The following is a 22,637-nucleotide window of genomic DNA, read 5'->3' as shown; positions in this document are numbered from 1 at the left end:
GCGGGCTCCAGAGCTCAGTAGGCTCAGTAGTTCTGGGGCACGGGCTTACTTGCTCCACGGCATGTGGCATCCCCCCAGACCAGAGTGCAACCCATGTCCCCTGCATTGTCAGGCGGACTCCTAACCACTGCGCCACCAGGGAAGTCCCCTATGCTGGATATTTTTTGAAGGAACAATCATCCATTGTGTCTCATAGGGTAATGGAAATGTTCAGTGTAAATTTTGAATTTGAAAGCAATATTATGTTTCAAGTCTTCTTTAACTCTAAAATGAAATATCTAATATTCTCTTCTACTTTGTTAACATTTAAGAATTGAAAATTAACTTTTATATCATTGCTGTTCTCTTTTCTCCTAAATCAGAAGTCCCCCTTCATTGCTAACTGCTGACAGTGTACCCAAATTTTACCCATATCTATATTGAGAATTACTTGCGTTGTACTTATTCCTCTCATTCTTTTAAAATAAAAGGGCTTAATCTTGCTACATCGTACCAAAGATAGAGACACTGCTGACAAGTGTTACAGACATTTTAGGATTCCTTTAGTTCTGATTAATTGTTATTATGAAAGCTTGCTTCATTGTTGGCAAGTAAAATTATACTGCATTTAGTTGCCTACCGTGATCAAATTATGTAACAGGATTTTTAAAAAGAAATGCTGATTGAAACAAGTAATTGTGCAAATCTTTATTATTACAGTAGAATAATGTGATCAAAATAAAAGTTGATGCTGAAAATACATGCTCTGGAAATATTTTAATTTATCATTACATATCCCCTTTCTTCTACAATATTTGCATATTTTCTAACTCTAATATGACTCCTGATATCAGAATACTTTATTCATAGTATAAACATTTATTGAGTGGAAATTTCTTAGGGATATTGTAGAAGAAATCTACACTTCCTAATCTGAAGAAATTAACTATCGGAGATGTTATTTCCCTGAACTTTGAATGCTAACACTTACTATATGTATTTCACTAAAAGTGATTTTGGCGTCTGTTAAGAGCAGTTGAATATACATGTGATAGTGATTGTCTCCTTATTGTTCCCGATTAGTTTAGAAGCCAACAACCTCCTAGTCGTAGAATTATACTCCATGATCTGAATGTCATTTGCATTTATAACTATTCCATCCATGAATGAATGAGTAAATGAAAGGACCACCCCATGCTACCCAGCAAGTCTGAGTTTTTCACTGGCCACTGGCTAGAGAAAGAAGGTATGGCTGTTAATATGGCATTAAACACATGTCAGACCATCATAGCACCCAATCCTGGCCCACAGAATGGCGTCTTGCATTTTACATTACATTGTTTTTCAATGAGAGAAAAATAAATGTACTGCAGTCATAAAATTTGAGTCCACTGGTAAAGAAAATGCAATCATTTGGACAATGTCTGAGATAAAATTTTCTTTATCATGCACAAAATTCAAAGTGAAAATCAATAATGCAAAGAAAATTGAGGGACAAAATCTGAAATAACTAAGAAAACTTTTCAAGCATCACTGTGCATCTTAGAACCAGTGCTATGCCTGGGACACAATCCATGGGTATTCAGTGTATGTTTATTTAATGAATCAATAAATTATTAATTTACATATAGACATATGAATAGCTTGAACTAGAAGATTCCTATAGTCAAAAATTGATGTAATTAAAAGAAAGAAGTAGGCAATTTCACAGTTACAGTAGGAGATTTTTTACACCCATCCCTCAGCAATTGATAGAGCAACAAGACAAAAATTCAGTAAAGACATAAATGATCTAGAGCTAATTGTTACTTATGGAACATTACACCTAATGTGTATGTAAAAGCACTCAGCACAAGTCCTGGCATAATAATGCTACTTAATTCCATTTCCATAACTGGAAGCCATTACCGAGGGTGTGTGGGTATAGCTACAGGATCTCCTGCCACTTGCGTCATTCTGTCATTGAATGCTGTCCAAAGAGATCAAGCCACATCATTCCATCCACATCATTAAAGGAAATTTAACTTTTATCTCCTTACTGTACAACACTACTGAAAGCCAGGAGATTTATGTAAGCACAGAGTGCTATTACTTGATTACATATCTGAAGTTGAGGATGGTGACTCCATTCCCGTATAACCTGGGTTTCGATTGTCCCAGTGCAATGATTAAAGAGATGTCAGAAGCCCATCGCCTACAACTCGTAATTTGAGAGTTAGAGTTCATCACACTGGCCTCTCATTTCCCAGATATCGGAAAACAGTTTTGGGATATGAGGAGCCATTATCCTCTTCCATTTTTCTTCCTAACTCCATTGTAAAAACTTAGCGATGATCTTAATCTCTCTGTATCTTAAAGTATCTTCTTTTAAACACGTGTAATAATAACTGTCTCACAAGAATATTGCTATCTAATTAATTCTTGTTTGTCAAAAGCTTTAGGATCTTCAGCTGGAAAGGGGATTGTGGATGCATGCAGTATTATCTTGGAGAGCCCTGCATCTTGCTTCACTGGATGGAGCTAGTGTCTGTGTGTAATCAAATTAACCACACTGCTAGAGGCTTACGCTGTAATTAATGAAACCCATGCAGACTGACTGAAGTGATCAGTCTATTATTTTTAGATTGAATAATTAAGCTTGAAGAGCTTCACTGTTTTTTCGAGTAGCTTCTTTTTTCAGGTGACTATTGACATTTTAGCTCTGAATCTTGCCTTATTCTGTCAGTTAGCTTTGTGTCAATTTATTTCATGTCATGCAGATTTCATTATCGTACAAAAAATGTTGAATTTTTATAAATTTGTATTTTAAAGAGTAGAACTAAGGCCTACCTTAAAAAGCAAAACAAAACAAACTCAACATAAGGAAGAGGAATGGCACACATTTTACTAAAGGTCTGCTCCACATCAGGTACTATGTGAGCACCTTACATGTGTGGCCTCATTTAATTTTTCCCTGACCACGCAGCAGAGTTGATATAATCTTCATTTTATGTATGAGGTAACAGGCTTGGGAGGTAAAATAATTTATTGCAAGTTACAGGTGAGCAAGTGGCAGGGCTAGTATTTGAACCCAATTCTCTCTGATTCTAAAACTCACAACCTTACCGTAAGTAGCAGAAGCCTGTGCCTACAGAGCATGCAAGAAGGTGTGTTATGTGGGGCCTCGGTGACACATACCTTCAGTGTCTTGTTGTGTCTCTGCAGCTCCCGGCACAGACCCTCCAGTTTGCTTCGTGCAAGGATAGCTTTGCTGTGTTCACCTTGTAACTGGTCCTTTTCTTTTTGGACCTGTGCTTGTTTCTTCTGTAGGAGTTTTAACTTCCTTTGCTCAGAGCGATGCTCATCCAGCTGGATGTGGGGATGCAAATGTGAAAGAAAACGGCAGGGATCTCTGTTGAGTTGATAGAAAAGGACCCAAAGAGGAAACGCCTAAAGACCGCTGTATGGTTGTTTGGAAAATGTTTTGCTATTATCACTGTCTCTCTGGAATCAAAAGAACTTCATAAATGTTAACTTGGCAGTACTTGTAGATATGGTTTTAAGAGCATAACATTTATGGTTTTTTTTTCCTTCATCATTCTTATTATTGATCTCTTTTGCTTTGATCTTCTTGGTGGTCTAGAAACAGTTTTATCTTTCTTGAGTCTAATGAAGTCAGTCAGTATAGAAGCATGTCTCAGAATTCATGATAATGCCTTGCGTTAGGAGGATAGTCAATGGTGTGTCTGCTTGGTTTACATTTAGTTTTCACAATTCTTTCTCAAGACAAGCTTTAGTAACTATTTTTAAAAGGAAAGTGAAAAGCAGCTTCCTAGCAGACAGAAGATGAAGTCTGTGGTTATGAGAAAGGGGGAGCGGAGAATGTACCCCTCGACTACTTAAGGATTGATGATCTGTCTCCAAAGTTTCAGAAATAGCCACTGCACAACCCAACAGCACACATGGCAAGTATCCCTAACAAGCCTTGCTCCCTGCCCATCTCCCTCACCCTCTGTACTTATGGTGAATAAACCATGACACTTGTATCTGCTGAGCACAGGTGGGGCCTCTTCTCTCACTTCTCCAACAGCCACAGCTGAAGTATCGAAATCAGGGGTGGCATGGAAAATGAAACCAATGAACCCCTGGGCTTTCCATCTCAGGATGCTAAAGTTCTGAGGTAGGGCTGCCAGGTAAGGTGTAGGACACCCAGTTAAATTTGAATTTTAAATAAATAGTGAATAAGTTTTTAGTAAAAGGTATCCAAAGTATTGCATGGAAGGTACTTTTACTTAAAAAAAAAATGTTGTTGGTTTACCTGAAATGCAAAGTTAACTGGGCGTTCTGTATTTTTGTCTGGTAAATTTGGCAACACATTTTTACGGAAATCTTGTTGGAATGGGGGGAATTGGGGGTTCAGCCTCCAGAGACTAGCGTAGTAGAAGTGTGGATCCCAGATTGATGATCAGTGTGGCCACGAACAAGCTGGAGCCTTTTTCCAGACCCATCTCCTCTGCTGCACTTAGTTCCCTTAGAACCTGAATGGTGCAAAGGCCAGGAAGGTACTCGTCCTAATAATGACCTTGTTGGCTAATGAAGAGGAAAAGGCCTGGGAGCCTCTGGGTGCTTCTGGACCCCAGGTGCTCCTGGTACCTCGCAGAGCCAGATGCAAATGGATACACACACAGTGTGAGCCCTGATACATGCCTCAGTTACCCTGTCTTGAAAAAGCATTTGTTCTTTCTGAACTAGATGAACAGGACTGTCACACTTTCTTCAGTTTACATCTTATTTTAATCCTTTCCTCCCTCCCTCCCATCAGCCTGAAATGTCCATGATAAACCCTTGCCAGATTAAGCTGGGGCTATTCATACATGATATTCTATCTTCATACTTCAGGACATTTTTTACTTATTAGTGAGAATTAGCATCAGGAAAAACTAAGTCCATATTACTATAAATATCGATTGAAGTTGGTATCCTTCTTGATGTTCAGTTGGAAAACCAATTATATTTTATTATATACTTCTCGTGCTAATCTCATTTTGCACCATAGTTATTAGACAGGGGTGAAACTTCTCATACTTGTGTTCGTACTTTACATGACCTATTGTCCTTTCTTGACATTTATATGTTGTTGTTATTGTTATTGCCGTTTTGGTTCAGACTTTACCTTTGGAAGATTAAACCATTTGTCAGGGTTTTTCAACCTCAGCACTGTTGACATTTGGGGACAGATCGTCCTTTGCTGTGGAGGCTGTCCCCTGCATTGTAGGCTGTTTAGCCGCATCCCCGGCCCCTACCCACCGGATGCCAGTGGCACCCCCAACTGTGACATCCAGAGTCTCTCCAGAGACATTGCCTACTGGCCCGTGGTTGGCACAGCTTCCCCTGTTTGGGGGACACTGCCCTATGTGTGGATTTATCTGAGCACCAGGAGGAGGATACCTTGCATGTGTTTCATAAGTTGGAAGAGAGGATTTGTGCTGTACCTCACTGGCCATTTAAATGGTCCAGTTTTAAGACAGGATCATACACATCTGAAATATAGCTAGGTCTGTCTTGCTTTGCTCTAAATAGAACCCCTTAACTTGCTGATGATATTTTTTTAGAGTGTGGCTAATTTTGTTCCATACTTCAGATTTATGTGAATGCATATGGGGTTTCTTAATGAATGAAAGCAAACGTATTGCAGCTGGGTCAACTTCAGTCAAATGCTGGCCTTGTGATTTAATAATACCCTTAGACATGTGTCTTCTGTACAATTCTAACAGGCATATAAGATTTTTATCTGGAATTTCTCTTGTTCTCTCTTTCTTTTTTACTATTAAGTTAAAAAAGTAAAATTAATGCCAAGTAGTTAGTAACGTTGTAACTACTTTTAAATGGAGGAAATTTGCAAAAAATATTTCTTCCAGGTCATTTCTTAATTTAGTCATGAGGTGTCCTTATTTATTAATGAACTTATCCTTATTTATTAGTAAATACAATAGTTGATGATATTACAGGATTTAGAATCTGTAAGGATGGGTGAGCTAGGGTGACAGTTTGATTCACAGCCTTGAATTTAATGATTTATTCTATGTTTACACTTGTATTTCAGACACTCTCTATATTAATATCTGAATCAGTGAGCAGGGAAAATAGCTTTTAAGTGTCCAAGTAAAAGATTGAAATTCTTCATAATTTTTCCTTTCTGAAAAGGATATGTGATGGGGTTTGGGGGTCAATTTTCTCTTATTCATTTTTTCTAGAATGATATTTTGAGTTTAAAAGTTTATTATAGGGTATGATACAAATGCCAAAGTATAGTAAGACTTGAATTGAGTAGAATTTCTGGAAAAATAACCTCTGTGGGGTTGACTTCTTGGCTAGGAGAGTGAGTGGGCTTGGGGAGTTCCTGGAGACCAGGGTGAACAGCCCTGGCTCATGAAGAAAATCTTGGAAGGACTGCGTAAGTGGTTTTTTCCCAATAATCTGCTGTGGGGCTACAGCACCATAAAGAGTAGTAGTCTAGAAAGATGCCCGGTTCATCCAAGTATGGAACATGGCACTAGGAACTAAATATGAATGGCCTTGGTATGAGTGAGTAAATTGAAGGGCAAAGGGAAATCAATGTAGTAATTATTGAAAAGAGTAAGGATGGACAGGTGAGGATGGGGCCAGATTTTGGGGAAAAATATTAAATTTGACACCTACCATTTAATGGCACTGAAATTGCTCATGAGTGGTTAACAGCCAATGTTAAACAAGTTGCAATAAAATTGATACACTAATACTTGCTTTATAAATTTCTACCATTCTTCTGGAAAACAATATGGCCATTAAAAAAAGCATTTATGCTGCTTGAGTTAGTAATCCCAATTCTGAAACTTTTTCCTAGGATCATAAAAGAGAACGAATAGACCTCATGCATGATGATGTTCACTGCCTGAATGTTTGGTAAAACAAACACTGGAAGGAGTCTAAATGTCCCCAAATTAGAGAACCAGTAGATAAAGTCAATTAATGGAAAATTACATAGCTGTGACAAAATATAATTATGAAGACTACAGAGTACATGGGAAAATGTCTGTCATATGAGCCAAAAAAACAGATACTAAATTATATGTACCTTATGATGGTAGTTATACAAAAGGTATCTCTGAATGTATGGCAGAACTGGAAAGGAAGACAGATAAATCAACGATTGTGTTTTAGATTGTAGGATTAGAGATATTTTTACTTGTATATTCAGCATTTTCCTTATTGTGATGTGGTTTATGTGATTAAAAAATAAAAGTATTGTTGGTAGAGTTAAGCAATCACTAGTCATTCAGGGTTTCAGAATTTCTCTGGGTCTGTTGCATGACAGTTCAGCATAACAGGACGCATTGAGGTACAAGGAAGAAAGGAAAGAATAAATAGGGATCACAGTGCTAAAATTAGAGTAAAAAAAGAAGGAAAACAAGTCACTCACTAAACTCTACTCCATCAATAGGGATAAGATGCAGCCAGAGACCTGAGGGGTTTGTGGGTCTCAGTTTTGGAGACCTTTAAAAAAAAAAAAAGGAAAAAATTTAAAAAAGAGAATTATGTTCAGGGCCTCAGAGGGGCCCATACAAGTGAGAGGCGCTGACTCTTTAAGCTTCTTTGCTGTAAGGTAAATCTGCCTTCAGGGGCAGTTCAATCTACTGCCTGGAGGAATTGTTTTGTTGTGTGTAGGGGCTTAAGTTTCATTTTCCTGTCACTGCTTCTCCAAAAGAAATAAGAAAGTGGAAAAAAATGAGGGAAAGAAGCAGAAATGAGAGAGAGGTACATTGCCCAGCCTCACTTGAGAGGACACCACATCTCTTCAGTGGGTCTCGTACACCTCAGGGGTGGTGCACGGACCTCAGGTGCTACTCCTTTAGCCAGTTTTTGTGAGGGTTCACTGAAACTAGGGGGGCTGGCTTCACTAAACCCTCCTCTTTCTTACAACTGGCCTATTATAAGAGTACTGGCGGGCTTCCCTGGTGGCGCAGTGGTTGAGAGTCCACCTGCCGATGCAGGGGACACTGGTTCGTGCCCCGGTCCGGGAGGATCCCACATGCCGCGGAGCAGCTGGGCCCGTGAGCCATGGCCGCTGAGCCTGCGTGTCCGGAGCCTGTGCTTCAGAGCAGGAGAGGCCACAACAGCGAGAGGCCTAAGTACCGCCAAAAAAAAAAAAAGAGTACTGGCGAGGAGACCATCCACTTCACAGATTCTCTGAAGTCTGGGAGTGGCTTCCCTTCCTGCCAGTGGTCCTACCTTATAGAGAGGGAGACTGCATGGGAGGACCTATAACTGGAAACAAAACAATCCATGTCAAATGCTTTGCCATCGTGGGGGACAAGGAGAAGAATGTAGATCAAAGAGAATGAATGAATGAATCAATCAATAAAGTCATCAAGAATAAATGAGAATGTGTCACAAACTGAGGGGTGGGATTAACTCAACCCTCTGCCTTCTTGAGGGGACCACCCCCTCAAAAAATCTGTGTACAAGGACCGGATGAAAGTTTGCCTTTATTCTAGTATATTTCTGTTTTATTGCAAAGGCAAAAAGAACTTTTAAGTATTCACAATTTTTAATTATGATTCTTCCATCTCCCAAATTATGCACATAATTGAAGGTGGAGTAGACTCCAACTGTATCCTCTTTCTTCCTTTTGCTGTTATTCCTCAGTTTTCCTGTTTCTTTTTATTTATTTCTTTCTTTTTTTAAAATTCTGCCTTTATGAATTCTGGCTTTGATTTGTCTGAGGTAACCAGCTATAATGATATACCTGAAAAACTAACAGCATCCTTTTCTCAGCTCTAACCAGAGCTTGAATCTTTCTGACAAAAAGGGCTAATCCAAGAACTTACCAATTCAGCATACTTCTTGAATAAAAAATCAAGCTTTTCCTCAGGAGTTTGCAACTTGTTCAGATTTTGCATTAGCAGATTGGCTTCTTTGCCTTAAAAGAAAACAAAGACCATAAAGACATTTTAAAAAATAAGTGTTGAACTTGATGTCAAATGATAAGAGTTAGAATCTCAGGTTGTCTGCTTGTTAGCTGCTATCCAACCTTGGCCAAGCCACTTCACTTGTCTGAGCCGCAGATGTAATTTTGTTTTTTTTCCCCTGTATGAAGGAATGATACCTATTTTGCAGAATAAGTGATTAGATGAGAAGTTTGTAAAAATGTGTGGTACAGTGTCAGGCTCGTGGTAGATTCTCAATAAATGTCTGCTATAATAAGGGTAGTCCCCAAATTTTCATCCCAAGAATCCATTCTTGTTACTTCCCCCCATGTTCTAAATATTCCAAGGGATTTTGAACATTCTGAAAATACTCAAAAGAATAAAAAACACTGACTTTATGAAAGAATAAATCATCCACTTCCCCATGTTAATTATCTAAGAAAAGAAGCAAACCAGCCTATCCAAGTATCTGACTACTGTGAAACAGCCAGCATTAATACATGGAGCTGTTAAAATTCCAGCCCAAAGCAGAGAAACATGACAGTTTAGTCTGCCCATTTTTTGGTTTTGTTCCTTTAGTACCTCTTTGCTCTTTTGTGGGGGGGGGGGACCAATTCTCTTGTTTCTGTGCATGAGCCTACTCCATGAAGTTTGGGTGGAATGACTCTGATTGTATTTCCTAACAAGTGGGGAATAAAGTCAAAACATAGAGAAAATGGACCCAAGACATGCAGGGCCTTTTTCACAGGCCTTTTTGTGTCTCTCTGGCTGCAGATTTAGTCTCCCTGGGTCTTCCCTTCTCTCACCCAGGCCTTAATCTCTGTTGGCAGTTTTATTTTGTTTCCAGCTGGAGTTTATGCTACATTTAAAAACTCATCTGTTCATGATTATTTGACAGTAAGCCTCAGATTCTTTCTTTTCTTTCCCCATTGTTCTTCCTTTTGTCCTCTTCAGCTCAAACTGCCTGGTTAGCCTTTCTGTGATGCCTGGAAATCTTGTCTTTCAGTGCCCACTGGGCTGAGCATTGTAGGCAAGAGCCAGACCCTGAGGCCTACGTGTATGTACCACTGAATGTATCTTTGCAAACAGTAGGGCCAAGGTGGAGCAGCTTCCCCATCCTCACCCACCTGTGACAGCCACCCTTTCTAATCAGGGTTGGGAGGTCAGACCATACAGTGGAGCCCAAGTTTCCTGATATAAATCTGCTTAAGAATATTAACAACTTTGACAACCTCTCCCCCAAGAACAGCCATGTCTCCTTTGCTGGAATTTTTGCTTTCATCCTGGAGAGGCAGATATATCATGGAATTAGGATTGCCAGATGAAGTACAGGACATGGGACACACTTGTAGTAAAAAATAATGGTTTGTTTATCTGAAATTCAAAGTTCCCTGGGCAGCTTGTATTTTCATTTGCTCAAACTGATAACTCTAACGGCATCAAAGAATTTTAGGTCTAGAAGGAACTTCAAAGAGCACCCAGACAACTGTTAATTTTATAGATTAAGAATCGAAAGCCCAGAGAAGTCCAAAGTTACATAATCGGTACTGGCAGAGCCAAGGCTTGAATCCAAGGTTTGTCTACTTGCTCTAAAGCACTCCACTCCCATGTGGAATTTTGATGCCAGGGAAACCTAGAGAAATTAAAGGAAACTTTTTTGGAAAAAAGTGACCTCATTCCTAACAGCTGGTTTCATCTATATTTGCCCAGTGAATCAGCTCAGATTAGAGACACAGTCTGAGACAGGGGAGAAGGTGGGGGTGAGTGGTGCCCCACCAGCAATCCAATATGGCCTGTGGCATGACACTGCCTTTAAACTGGTAAGCTCTGCGCTCCGCCGCCACCAGGCGTGGCTTTGAGTGATTTCTGTAGCAGCAGGGACAGACTTGTGTTGGTCAGGCCATCCCCTCACCCTTGTCTTCAGTTTGTGCTCACATGATGACTGCTGTCCTGAGTTGGAGGATCATCCATTAAAGGCAAGAGACTGCACTGTTGGTCAGATTTGGCCCAGGACCCCACACAGTGTTTGGCCCATGGCAAGTGTTTAGTAAATCTTGGTAATAATGGAACAAAGCCAACCTGTGCACTAATATCATGTAAGTCAAGTAAACGCTGTCCAGAAGACAACTCTGTGATCAGCTAGAGGAAAGACAGGTCTTCCCCTCCCCTGTGACATTTAATGTATGCTTAGCATACCTCTCAGTGTGAGTATCGACATAGAAAACCGTATCGTGTCTTGAGTGAGTCCAGTGGCCCTCTTTTTCTCTCCACATTCAGTATCTTCTCCCCCTTTTGTTTTCTTTAATGATGAGAACAGGTGTTTTTTGTTTTTTTTTAATTGTCACACTCACTGAGGTGTCTTTCTGCTCTCATATTCTCTTATTTTGTATAGAAGTTTAACATTCAGATGCATCAGTCTGCCCTTCAAAAATGATTTCAACAAAAAAATCCAAGAAACTGGAGACAAGCATGTATGGAATACGTAACTTTGTAACATCAGAGAGCTTAATTTGTAAACTTACATTGGTTTCACTGGACTAGAGTGCTGTGTGGGATTATGTTGAGGAGGGGGATAGACAGAGACCCACTCATCTTCTAAGAAAGGCTATAATTTACAATTTTAGGAAATGGGGTCATTTGGTGACAGTGTCTGACACAAGAGGAAAAATCGGCTTTATGTGTTTAAGGTGCTAGCAATTTCTTAGATATAACTGTAAAGAAAACTTTCTTAAAAAGAAAACAACTTTGAGCCTAATAATGAGGAGATTATTCCAGGGAAAACAAAATAAAGCAAAACCTTACAATAAAAAAGAATAATATCAGAAAAAGCAGTAAGAAATAAATACATCCATTCCCAACTTGGGTCAGAAGAAAGTACTCATCATTTTGCCCAAGACAAATTTTTTTTTTCTCTTACTTCACTTACTCCTCTAAACCCTCCTTTCCTTTCAGGATCTGGCCTAAGTTTGAGCTTCTCTATGAATCTACTCATGGACCCTTCAGTCTCTGTGGATTCTCTCTCTCCTAAATTCTTCTGGTTTTCTACCATTTCTTCCAGAAAATTTAGTATTTATATCAAAGCAACAGTTTATTTCCTTCTCAGAGTGAAACTAGAAAAAAAATCAAGCTAAAATCTTATAAAATAGACTACCTGGGAAGGTGACCATTCTAAGGCAGAGTAAGTCAATGGCCGAAAAGATTTTAGAAAATCAATGTCCTAGTCAAGATGCTACTCAGAAGGTAGAACTGAAACTCACCTGTCACTGGAAAGATGAAACCAATTAACTGAACTGTAGCTCAATTAAATGCTCCTCAACCAACATATCAATTATTTTTATATATCTTTGGCCCTGTAATATTAGTGACTTCAGGTCTGCACCTTGCTTTCTTTATGGCTAATCTCACAACCACATCAATTAGTGGAATAATTTTTTGGGGCAGACTTTAAAACTCTCTAGGCTTTAATTTCCCTCTCAGTAAATCAGTGAGTTGACTAGATAGATTCTGAGCTCAGAATGGACCTGTGGATCAGCTTTGTTTTTCTCGTGGGTTTATGCTTCAAACATATGAATTCCTACTCAATCAGTTATCAATCTAAATATCAGAAGGGATATTACATTTTATCATTGTTTTGTGCTTCTTACTACGTGGGACTTGTGCAGCCCATGTAACGTTGACAGAGAAGAGATTAATAAGACACTTGTGAGCTGGAACATGGTGGGGGAAGGAAGGGGGACACTTAGATGTTAAGAGGACATGTCATGGTGCTGTCTAATGTGGAATCTGTTTTTTGTTTTGGTCAATGCCAAGGAGAAAGTGATTCCACCAACTAAAGAGATTTTAAAGTGTTCCCCCAGCTGCTCCAGTGTATAATATGTTAACTGTGGGAGGATATGCAGCCTGTAAAGGAAAAACAAGTCTTGAGTGCTTGGGTTGTAGAGACATTTCCCAAATATTCAGAGGTGTTCTGTGAAAGATGGGTGTTTTTGGTCCAATAAATTTAGGAAATGTTGTAAACTGTGCCCATCACTATTGGAGATTTTTCACTATTGTATATATTAGAGGTCAGAGAATTCTGGCAGTTAGGAAACAAGCTTGGTCTGAAATCTCAAATATCCCAAAGTATATACTTTGGAAAATTTGGGGTTATTGAGTCAGAACATTTCAGTATCTCAAATGTATCAATAAAGCAAATGTTATCTGATAAACATACAATAATTAAAGACTCATCTTTGATCAAATATGTAAGCAAAGACTAGAGATACATCTTCAGGTATGGATTGAATGACATACTAATATTCTATAAAAGCTTCAAATAGTTTCTAAAAGAAGACCACAGCCGGCACTTTATATTTTCTCCAAATGGGTGGAGGAAGAACTTTCTGAAGCATCAGAACCATTGCTTCCGCAATCTGTTTGTGTCAGAATTACCCAGGGTGCCTTGGCCCCAGTCCACACCTACCAATTCTGAATCTCTCTGCTCAGCAACAGCATTTTTGACAAATTCTGCATTTGATTCCAATGCACAGTAAGTTTGAAATCATTGGTCTAGACCATAGTGTAGTATCATTTAATTGAAAAATAGCCAAGAAACCTGTTAAAACCACTTGCAGATAATTGAAATGATGTTTAAAATATTTAAATTAGCTTAAAAATATTGTTTTGGGCTTCCCTGGTGGCGCAGTGGTTGAGAATCTGCCTGCCAGTGCAGGGGACATGGGTTCGGGCCCTGGTCTGGGAGGATCCCACATGCCGCAGAGCAACTGGGCCTGCGAGCCACAACTACTGAGCCTGCGTGTCTGGAGCCTGTGCTCTGCAACAAGAGAGGCTGCGATAGTGAGAGGCCCGCGCACCGTGATGAAGAGTGGCCCCCGCTCGCCGCAACTAGAGAAAGCCCTCGCACAGAAACGAAGACCCAACACAGCCAAAAATAATTAATTAATTAAAAAAAAAATTGTTTTAACTCATAATATAGCTGAAATAGTACAGTGTTTAGAAGAATATACTGATAGTGTTCAGAGGAACAGCATCAAAGTGTCAGCAGCTTATATACATGTAATTAGAGTGGACCCACCTGGGCACTCTGATCACAAACATTGGTTCTGATAAACATTCAGTTGAACTTTGGTAACTTATTGAAAGTGGCAGAATTAGTTGTGAAATTTTTTCTTTCTCTAAGAATTTTTTTGATTATTTGGTAAGTATGAGGTTAATACAGACTTTGAAATAACTCATGGAAGACAGAATAGAAACCAAAATTGGTCATGTTTAACTTCACCCCTGCTTTCTTCATACCTATCCCCCCATTATAACACATAGGAATTCCTATGTAGAAGTAGTTTCAAAGTGATAAAGCCAAAGAACTTTCCTGGTTAGGAATACTTAAAATCATTTACCGCTGCGATGTGATTTTGTTTTATCTTATGGAAAGTTTAACAATGACTAATGTAAAAGGTTATTTCTGAGATGCCTTGGATAGGGAAGAAAAAATAGCTCTGTAACACAGAGCAACTTTATTCTGTTTCCCAGAGTTCCAAAACACTAAAGTGATTCTAATCTTGCACTTTAGAACTTGGTGTTATCTGGGTTAATCTTTATGCTAAGTAGGTAAAGTAGCTGTCTGAACGTGTCCTTTAGCCCTTCTTGAAAGCGTTGCCAGCAGTGGTTTCACGCGCCAAAGTGAGGTCCTGTGACAGCATAGACATACTTTGGGGTTTACACGTAACTTGTCCACTGGAGTCTGACTCCAGTGCCCATGATCTTTTACTTTTCCACACTGTCTTCCAGAAACGAGAAAGATGTGACCACTGTCTCAATAGATTCTCCCTCCAGCTTGGGAGGCAGGTATATAAACAAATGATTGCTGCAGAAAATTTCATGGAGAACGACGGAAGGTGATGCTAACTCTACCTGGGCATGTCAGGGAATGTATCACATAGGAGGTGGTGATTGTAGTGAGTGTTTCAGTGAAATTCACCAAGACAAGCAGAGGGACGCTCCTATGTGCAGTAACATGCTCTCACTTATAGCTAAAAAATTAACTCTCTCATCCTTCTTTCACATCCATTTTTGGTGTTACCAATCCTCCATGCTCTCCTAACAATTTTCCTGTGCCTGTTGTAGCACTTATCCTATATAACAATTAGTGTACATGTTTATTTTTCTCTCCAGACCTAGAGCTCCTTAACCAAAGACTTTTTTATCTTTGTGTACCTCATAAAGACTAGGCATTAGTAAATATTTGCTGAACCAGTGAACTAATGAGAGTAAAATTGTTTTCTGAGATTTTCAACATTCTATAATTAATACATTTCTGAAGAGCTTTGTTAAATTAAAAAATATTTTGTATATGTAGTAATGGAACACACTACTAAGGGGCTGAGGATAAGTACAGTAAGGTACTGGTGATCCTGAAGGAAGCTATTGTGGTAAAATCCAGGTATGAGATGTGGCTCTTAGCAAGATTGGAGGAAGTGCCCCTTTTTAGGAATAATTCAAAGAAAAGTCATACATTAGAACGTAACTACTTGCCTAATCCTTTTAGAATTTTCTTCTCCAGTTTTTGCTCTTTATTGCTGACAGGCTCTTTGGATGTGGGCGGCTCTCCAGAGGCCGGAGATTCTCTCTCCGTCTCTTCAGCGGCCTCCTCGCAGGCCCTGTCCTCATTGTCAGGTGGTGCTGTGTTCTCAGGCTGCTCCTTGGCCGTGGTGGGACCCTCTTTCCCTGCCGCGCCGACAGCAGACCCGTACGTGTTAATGATGTCTTCCAGTTGTCGGTTCAGTTCTTCAGAGATATCATGGGCTCCCTGTTCAGGCTGCACACCTGCCTCCTCCTCAGGTGCTAGGAGTGGGGTTGAGGAATCCTGATCATCTTGCTTCTCAAGGCCATTTTGACTGGGCGATACTGAACTGTCCCCCACAGGTGTTGACTGTGGCTCCCCCGACAGCTGTACAGACTGATTGGTCTCCATACTGGGAGTGGTATCTGGTGGTAAGCACAGCCAGCGTTGATGTGGTTAACCCAGTTACAGGTAAATGGTAAGGCTATTCCCACATGGGCACCTACTAATTACAGTTTCTAACATAGAATGAATGTACTTCCACAAACCATCAATATTGCAATTAGTTGAGTAGGAACAGTGAGAAGAATCTTTCCAAATCGAGTCATACCATTAGCATATTTTTGGTTTTGGTCTTTAAATTCCGATAGTATCTCCTATTACTGATGTTAACAGAGTAATTCAAGATACCGTTTTTCATGGTCATATTTGTAATTTTGCTTAGAATAGCCAGTTTGTGTTACCATTCTCTTATATAATTCTATGTAGATTTACAAATACATCGTTATAAATACATAGATGTATACATTTAATGTTTAAATTTAAATTGGTGCATTTTTCCCCAAAGTTAAAACATTGAATACAAGAGCCATTGACCTTACTAAAATCATTCATAATGATAACATTCTAAACTCTATTTTAATCCATATTGATTAGTATGAGTCCATTAATATAAATGAATTATTATATTGGATACAGGAGATACTTGCTTGTCTGGTATTTTCCTTTTCCCAAATGAGCAACATGTAATTATCAATCAGAAAAACACTTTTTATTTTCTGAGGTTCAAACCAGCCTCATTTTTGGAATAAGAGAGAATGAGGAAAGGTATAAATTAACTAATGAACTTGTATGGAAACGTGGTGATGCTCATAATAACAATTCCTTGGGTTTCTGTACCTTTTTGTTCTGATATAAAAACTGACTTTCTTTTAGAAAAAAAAACAGATTACAACTTTCATGTCTCAGTCAAGGAGCTCTAGGATAACAATACTTTTTAAGAAGTAGAAATGTCTAAAAAGCAGGGAGGGAATGAACTAGGGGAATAATCCAGGTATAATACGGGCTCTTTGGAAATAGGGGGTGAGGAATGGGCTGAGGGTTTCTGGCTATCACCATTTCTAGTGTTGCAGTACCTTTGGCTTAGACCTTTAAGTTATGGTGCACTTTATTTGTAAATAATATTTAATGGTGATGCTGCTAATTAGCAGCATACAGTTACGACAGGGTCCTAATAACACACAGGTTTTGCTGTTGTGGTGGCATGAGAGCGAAAACTAAAACATACTGCTCCATGTACTATGCAGCTTCCTCCTCTGGTTCTTAGGGCAGGCAATGTCAAATGCTCGAATGCAAACAAGAACAGAAAATTCAATGTACAGACATTGCCACCTACCTGTGGCCCTCACCAAATACTCATTAACTTTGAAGGAAGTACTTTTTTCTCTCATTTATTTTAATTCACCATCTTTATTATCAAACGATGCAGTAAACAGCTTCGTTGTCTTCATCACTGGAATTCTTTATCCTGACCCCTGCTTGTTGGGCACACACATCTATATATAACTTATGCTTCCCCTGAACTTGGAGAAAGACACATGGCACCTGCTGTCCAGCCAGAAGTTATTTTAAGCTCTTCTAAAAGGAGCCCTGGCCTTTAGCACTTCGTCTTTGGAAATCAAGGGAAGAGAATACTTTTTAAATCAAATTGAAAACAGTAAACATTTATTGGTTTAAATCCATATGTGGGTTTTAAAGTGTTAGGAAGCCTCCTGAGGATGAAATAAAATCTAAAGTAAACCAAAGTTTAAAGCAATGAATTTAAAACCGATTGTCCATAGGAATTTTAGTGTGGTTAGTCTAAATGCAAGCGTTTTGTTTGTATTTGATTTATTCTTCATTCATCAGAGGCCATAATCATTGATTTTTTTATATTAAGTCCATGGATCTCCTTTAAACTCATGCTCCACATTTACTTTAAAACAGAATAACTGAATTGTTGTAAACCACAGGACAACTCGATTCCTAAAAGTAGCCTCAAAACAAATCCACAAGAGGAAAAAAACAGTCAAAGAACTCTGTTACTTTTAAATTCTCTTTCTATATCAATCAGTTTTACAGCAAGAAATTATTTCTGTTTTATCTTCTATAAACTTCATTGCCCATCTTTTGCCTCCTCTGAGAGAGAAGTTTTCACTTGTCCTGGCAGTCCCAACAGATTACCACACATACATCCCTTCCTGAGCAACACATTTTAATTGTAAATAAAACAATGGAAAGTTCTTCAACAGTTCACTGGCAGTCTCAAAGTTGCAAGTTTTGAACACTACAAACCGCACCCTACATCATCTCACAGGGCTCGGGGGAGTGTTTGTCATACTTACCAGAAGGCAAGGTGCTAAGCAGAGAGAGAAAGGAGAGGCGAGAGGCAGCAAGCTAGTCAAGCAGCAGCAACAGCAGGAGACAGGCGGGGGCTGAGTTCTTACTAGGGAGAGAGAAACCAAACACACACACACACACACACACACATACGCGCACGCACACACACACACACACGCAGCAGGAGAACAGGGAGGGGGTGGGGAGGGGAGAGGAACATCCTGTGACACAGCAAGAGAGAAATACACTCAAGCTTTAGTAGCTGTCTCCTGGGCAAATGTCTTAGAAAAGAGAAGCAGCTGGTACATCTTATCAGACTCCACGTTTTGTCCTTTAAAAAATATTTAAACTCTCAGTACATAGCCCCTTTGCTAGTGCAGTTTTTCACCATTGTTGTTCTTTGGGGCAGAGATCAGTTTTTCTTATTTCTTGATTTATTTCCAGTGTGGTCTATGATTCTTCTTCTTTTTTTACCACCTTCTTATGCTAGCTTAATTAGTGTCAAGTTTCTTATAGGAATCAAGGAAAAAGAAGAAACATGGCATAACAAAAAGGAGATGGTAGAAACACTTTAATTCTGATGTCATTGTTTGGTTTTGTCCTAAAATTTGAAATAAAAATTTAGACAGCTCTTTTGGCACTGGGTTTAGTGCCATCTTCATGTACATGCTAATTGGCGTGACCTCAGACCCCACGTCTTACTCAGGTAACTGCCTTTACTCAGGTAAGCCCGGGGGAAGCAGTTGCTTTTTCTTTAGTTGCAGACTTTCCCACCTTCCACAGTGACTTTTCCAAGTCTTTCCCACCATCTCAAGCCTTCAACCTGTTCCTTAATCCTCCTCAGAAAAATAACCTCCTCTTCATTCACCGTATAATGCCTCTTTCCCTTAACCTACGTCCATTCCCCTTTTCTTCTCTTTCTGGAGAATGTGTTCCCACACTTTTCCAAGTTGGGTTCCCCCATCAGAGTTTCTGCTCTTGGGACTGGCTGGGCATATTGATAGCCACTGTGTTGGGCAGAATCATGCCACCAGAAAGACTTCCACATCCTAATCCCAGGAACCTGTGAATATGCTATGTTGCATGGTGAAACAGACTTTGCAGATGTGATCAAGTTGAGGATCTTGAGATAGACACACTATCCAGAATTACTTGGGTGGGTCCCTTGTAATCACAAGGGTCCTTGTAAATGAAAGAGGGAAGCAGGAGGGTCAGAGTCAGAAAAGAAGATTTGATGATCCAAGCAGAGGTCAGAGTGATGGAGGGACACAAGCCAAGAAATGTGAGGACCCCCGAGAAGCTGGGAAAGACAAGGAAGCACATTCTTCTTGAGATCCTCCAGAAGGAATGCAATTCTGCTGACACCTGATTTCAGCCCAGTGAAACTCATTTTGGATTTTTGACCTCCAGAACTGTAAAAGAAGAAATTTGTGTTGTTTATAAGCCACTAGATTTGTGGTAACCTGTTATAGTAGCAAAAGGAAACTGAAATAATCCTACTCCCCAACTTTTTTCACCCCTTTCTCCGAGTTCAGGGAAGGCACAGGTTATAGACAGATGAGTACCCAGTAAGTGGAGGTCAGGATAAAGAAATTCCAGAGAGGAAGACAGTGAAGCTGTTTACTGCATCATTTGATAATAAAGTTGGTGAATTAAAATGGGTGAGAGAAAAAAGTACTTCCTTCCTTCGAAGTTAATGAGTACTTGGTGAGGGCCACAGTGAGTGATATTTCATATTGGATTGTGGCAAACCAGCCCGGAGAGATCTCTCAGTAAATACAAACAATAAGTCAGTGCTTCTCAAATTTAAGTAATGTACATATTCTCTTAACAGAATAACTTAATGTTGAAATTAATTTAAAGGAAGAAAGAGAACTCACCATGACCGAAACAAATTATATTATTATTTGTACCAATATATACTGATGTAAAAATAGGTATAAACTTCTGATACTTAGTTATTATATGATACAATTAAAAAAATATTATTTAGAAAACCCTACAGAACCAATAAATACAATTCAAAATAACATTACTTTTATGTGACTGATAATATTTTGCTGAACCCAGATTGCTACTTGCAACATGAATATGGTACTGGCTACTGGTCCTTTTGAGTTCCTGGCACTCTTCTACAATAGGCTTTATGAAATGACTCAATTTCATCAACACTTGGTCCATTCAGATTACTACGTAAGTTTCATTCATATGACCTGCCATAATTTCAACTGGACTGCCTTTGATATTAATACATCATTTATTGCTCTTTCTCATCTTCCTGCAATTATTAAAATAATTGGTGCTAACTTAACTAGATGTACACATGATAATGAAGGCACAAAAATGAACGATACACATGGTAACACCGAAATGACAGCTACCCAGATAATCCAGCATTGACTTACACAGGCATACCTTGGAGATATTGCGAGTTAAGTTTCAGACCACCAAAATAAAGCTAATATTGCAATAAATCAAGTCACATGAACTTTTTCGTTTCCCAGTGTATATAAAAGTTATGTTTACACTGTACTGTAGTCTATTAAGGATGCCATAGCATTATGTCTAAAAAAAACCAGTGTACATAGCTTAATTAAAAAATACTGTTTTGATAAAAAAAATGCTAGCCATCATCTGAGCCTTCAGTGAGTTGGAATATTTTTGCTGATGGAGGGGAGGGTCTTGCCTCAGTGTTGGCTGCTGATTTATCAGGATGGTGGCTGCTCAAGGCTGGGGTGGCTGGGGTAATTTCTTTTTTTTTTTTTTGTGGCGGTACGCGGGCCTCTCAGCGCTGTGGCCTCTCCCATCGCGGAGCACAGGCTCCGGATGCGCAGGCTCAGCGGCCATCGCTCACGGGCCCAGCCGCTCCGCGGCATGTGGGATCTTCCCGGACCGGGGCACGAACCTGTGTCCCCTGCATCGGCAGGCGGACTCTCAACCACTGTGCCACCAGGGAAGCCCGCTGGGGTAATTTCTTAAATAAGACAACAGTGAAGTTTGCCACACTGATTAACTCTTCCTTTCACAAATGATTTCTCTGTAGCATGCAATCCTGTTTGATAACATCTTACTACCCACAGTAGAGCTTTCAAAATTAGAGTCTGTCCTCTCCAGCCCTGCTGCTGCTTTATGAACAAAGTTTATATAAAATTCTAAATCGTTTATTGTCATTTCAACAGTCTTCACAGCATCTTCACCAGGAGTAGATTCCATCTCAAAAAACCACTTTCTTTGTTCATATATAAGAAGCAACTCCTCATGTTAAGGGTTTTACCGTGAGATTGCAGCAATTCAGTCACACCTTCAGACTCCACTTCTAATTCTATTTCACATCTGCAGTTACTTCCTCTACTGAAGTCTTGAACCCCTCAAAGTCATCCATGAGGGTTGGAATCAACTTCTGCCAAACTCTAGTGAATGTTGATATTCTGACCTCTTCCCATGAATCATGAATGTTCTTAAAGGTATCTAGAATGGTGAATCCTTTCCAGAAAGTTTTCAATATACTTTACCCAGATCTATCAGAGAAATCACTATCTATGGCAGCTGTAGCCTTACAAAATATATTTCTTAAATAATAAGACTTAAAAGTTGAAATAATTCCTTGATCTATGGACTGCAGAATGGGTGTTTTGTTAGCAGTCATGAAAACGACACTAATCTCATAGTACACCTCCATCAGAGCTCCTGGATGACCAGGTGCTTTGTCAATGAACAGTAATCTTTTGAAAGGAGTCTTTTTTTCTGGGCAGCAGGTCTCAACAGTTGGCTTAGAATATTCAGTAAACTATGTTGTAAATAGATGTGCTGTCATCCAGGCTTTGTTGTTCCCCTGATAGAGCACAGGCGGAGTAGATTTAACATAATTCTTGAGGGCCGTAGGATTTTTGGAATGGTAAATGAGCATTGGTTTCAACTTCTCTTCCTAACAAGAGAGTCAGCCTGTCCTTTGAAGCTTTGAAGCCAAGCATTGACTCCTCCTCTCTAGCTGTGAAAGTCCTAGATGGCATCTTCTTCCAATATAAGACTGTTTTGTCTACACTAAAAATCTGTTTAGTTGTTGCCACCTTCATTAATTATCTTAGCTAGGTCTTCTGGATAACTTGCTGCAGCTTCTATATCAGGGACTTGCTGCTTCACCTTATACTTTTATATGATGGAGACAGCTTCTTTCCTTAAACCTCATGAACCAACCTCTGCTAGATTCATACTTCTCTTCTGCAGCTTCCTGACCTCTCTCAGCCTTCATAGAATTGAAGAGGGTTAATGCTCTGGATTAGGCTTTGGCTTAAGGGAATATCGTGGCTGGTTTGATCTTCTATCCAGACTACTAAAACATTTTCCCTAACGGTGAGAAGGCTGTTTTGCTTTCTTATCATTCATGTGTTCACTGGAATAGCACTTTTAATTTCCTTCAGGAGTGTTTACAGGGCTTCCCCGGTGGTGCAGTGATTGGGAGTCCGCCTGCCGATGCAGGGGACGCGGGTTCATTCCCC

At 39.5% G+C, this 22,637-nt stretch overlaps 1 protein-coding gene across 3 annotated transcripts in view; it reads right to left on the bottom strand.

The window, feature by feature from the left end:
• TXLNB (taxilin beta) overlaps positions 1–18,222 on the bottom strand; it is a 37,077-nt gene extending 18,855 nt beyond the window's left edge. The window contains exons 1-4 of one of the 3 annotated variants that reach the window (XM_032651915.1): positions 18,147–18,222; positions 15,456–15,908; positions 8,826–8,917; positions 3,157–3,327 (exon numbers count right to left, since the gene is read on the bottom strand). In XM_032651915.1, the coding sequence (XP_032507806.1) occupies positions 3,157–3,327; positions 8,826–8,917; positions 15,456–15,894 (702 nt within the window). In that variant the 5' untranslated portion in view covers positions 15,895–15,908; positions 18,147–18,222. The remainder of the gene's footprint in view (positions 1–3,156; positions 3,328–8,825; positions 8,918–15,455; positions 15,909–18,146) is intronic. The other 2 variants (XM_032651916.1, XM_032651917.1) reach the window with 2 other exon arrangements.
• Between the last annotated feature and the right edge of the window lie 4,415 nt (positions 18,223–22,637).

Source organism: Phocoena sinus, chromosome 12 (genome assembly GCF_008692025.1).
Source record: "Phocoena sinus isolate mPhoSin1 chromosome 12, mPhoSin1.pri, whole genome shotgun sequence".
Lineage (NCBI taxonomy): Eukaryota > Metazoa > Chordata > Mammalia > Artiodactyla > Phocoenidae > Phocoena > Phocoena sinus.
Note: the sequence above shows the minus strand (reverse complement) of the source record. Positions and strands in the feature narration are given on the sequence as shown.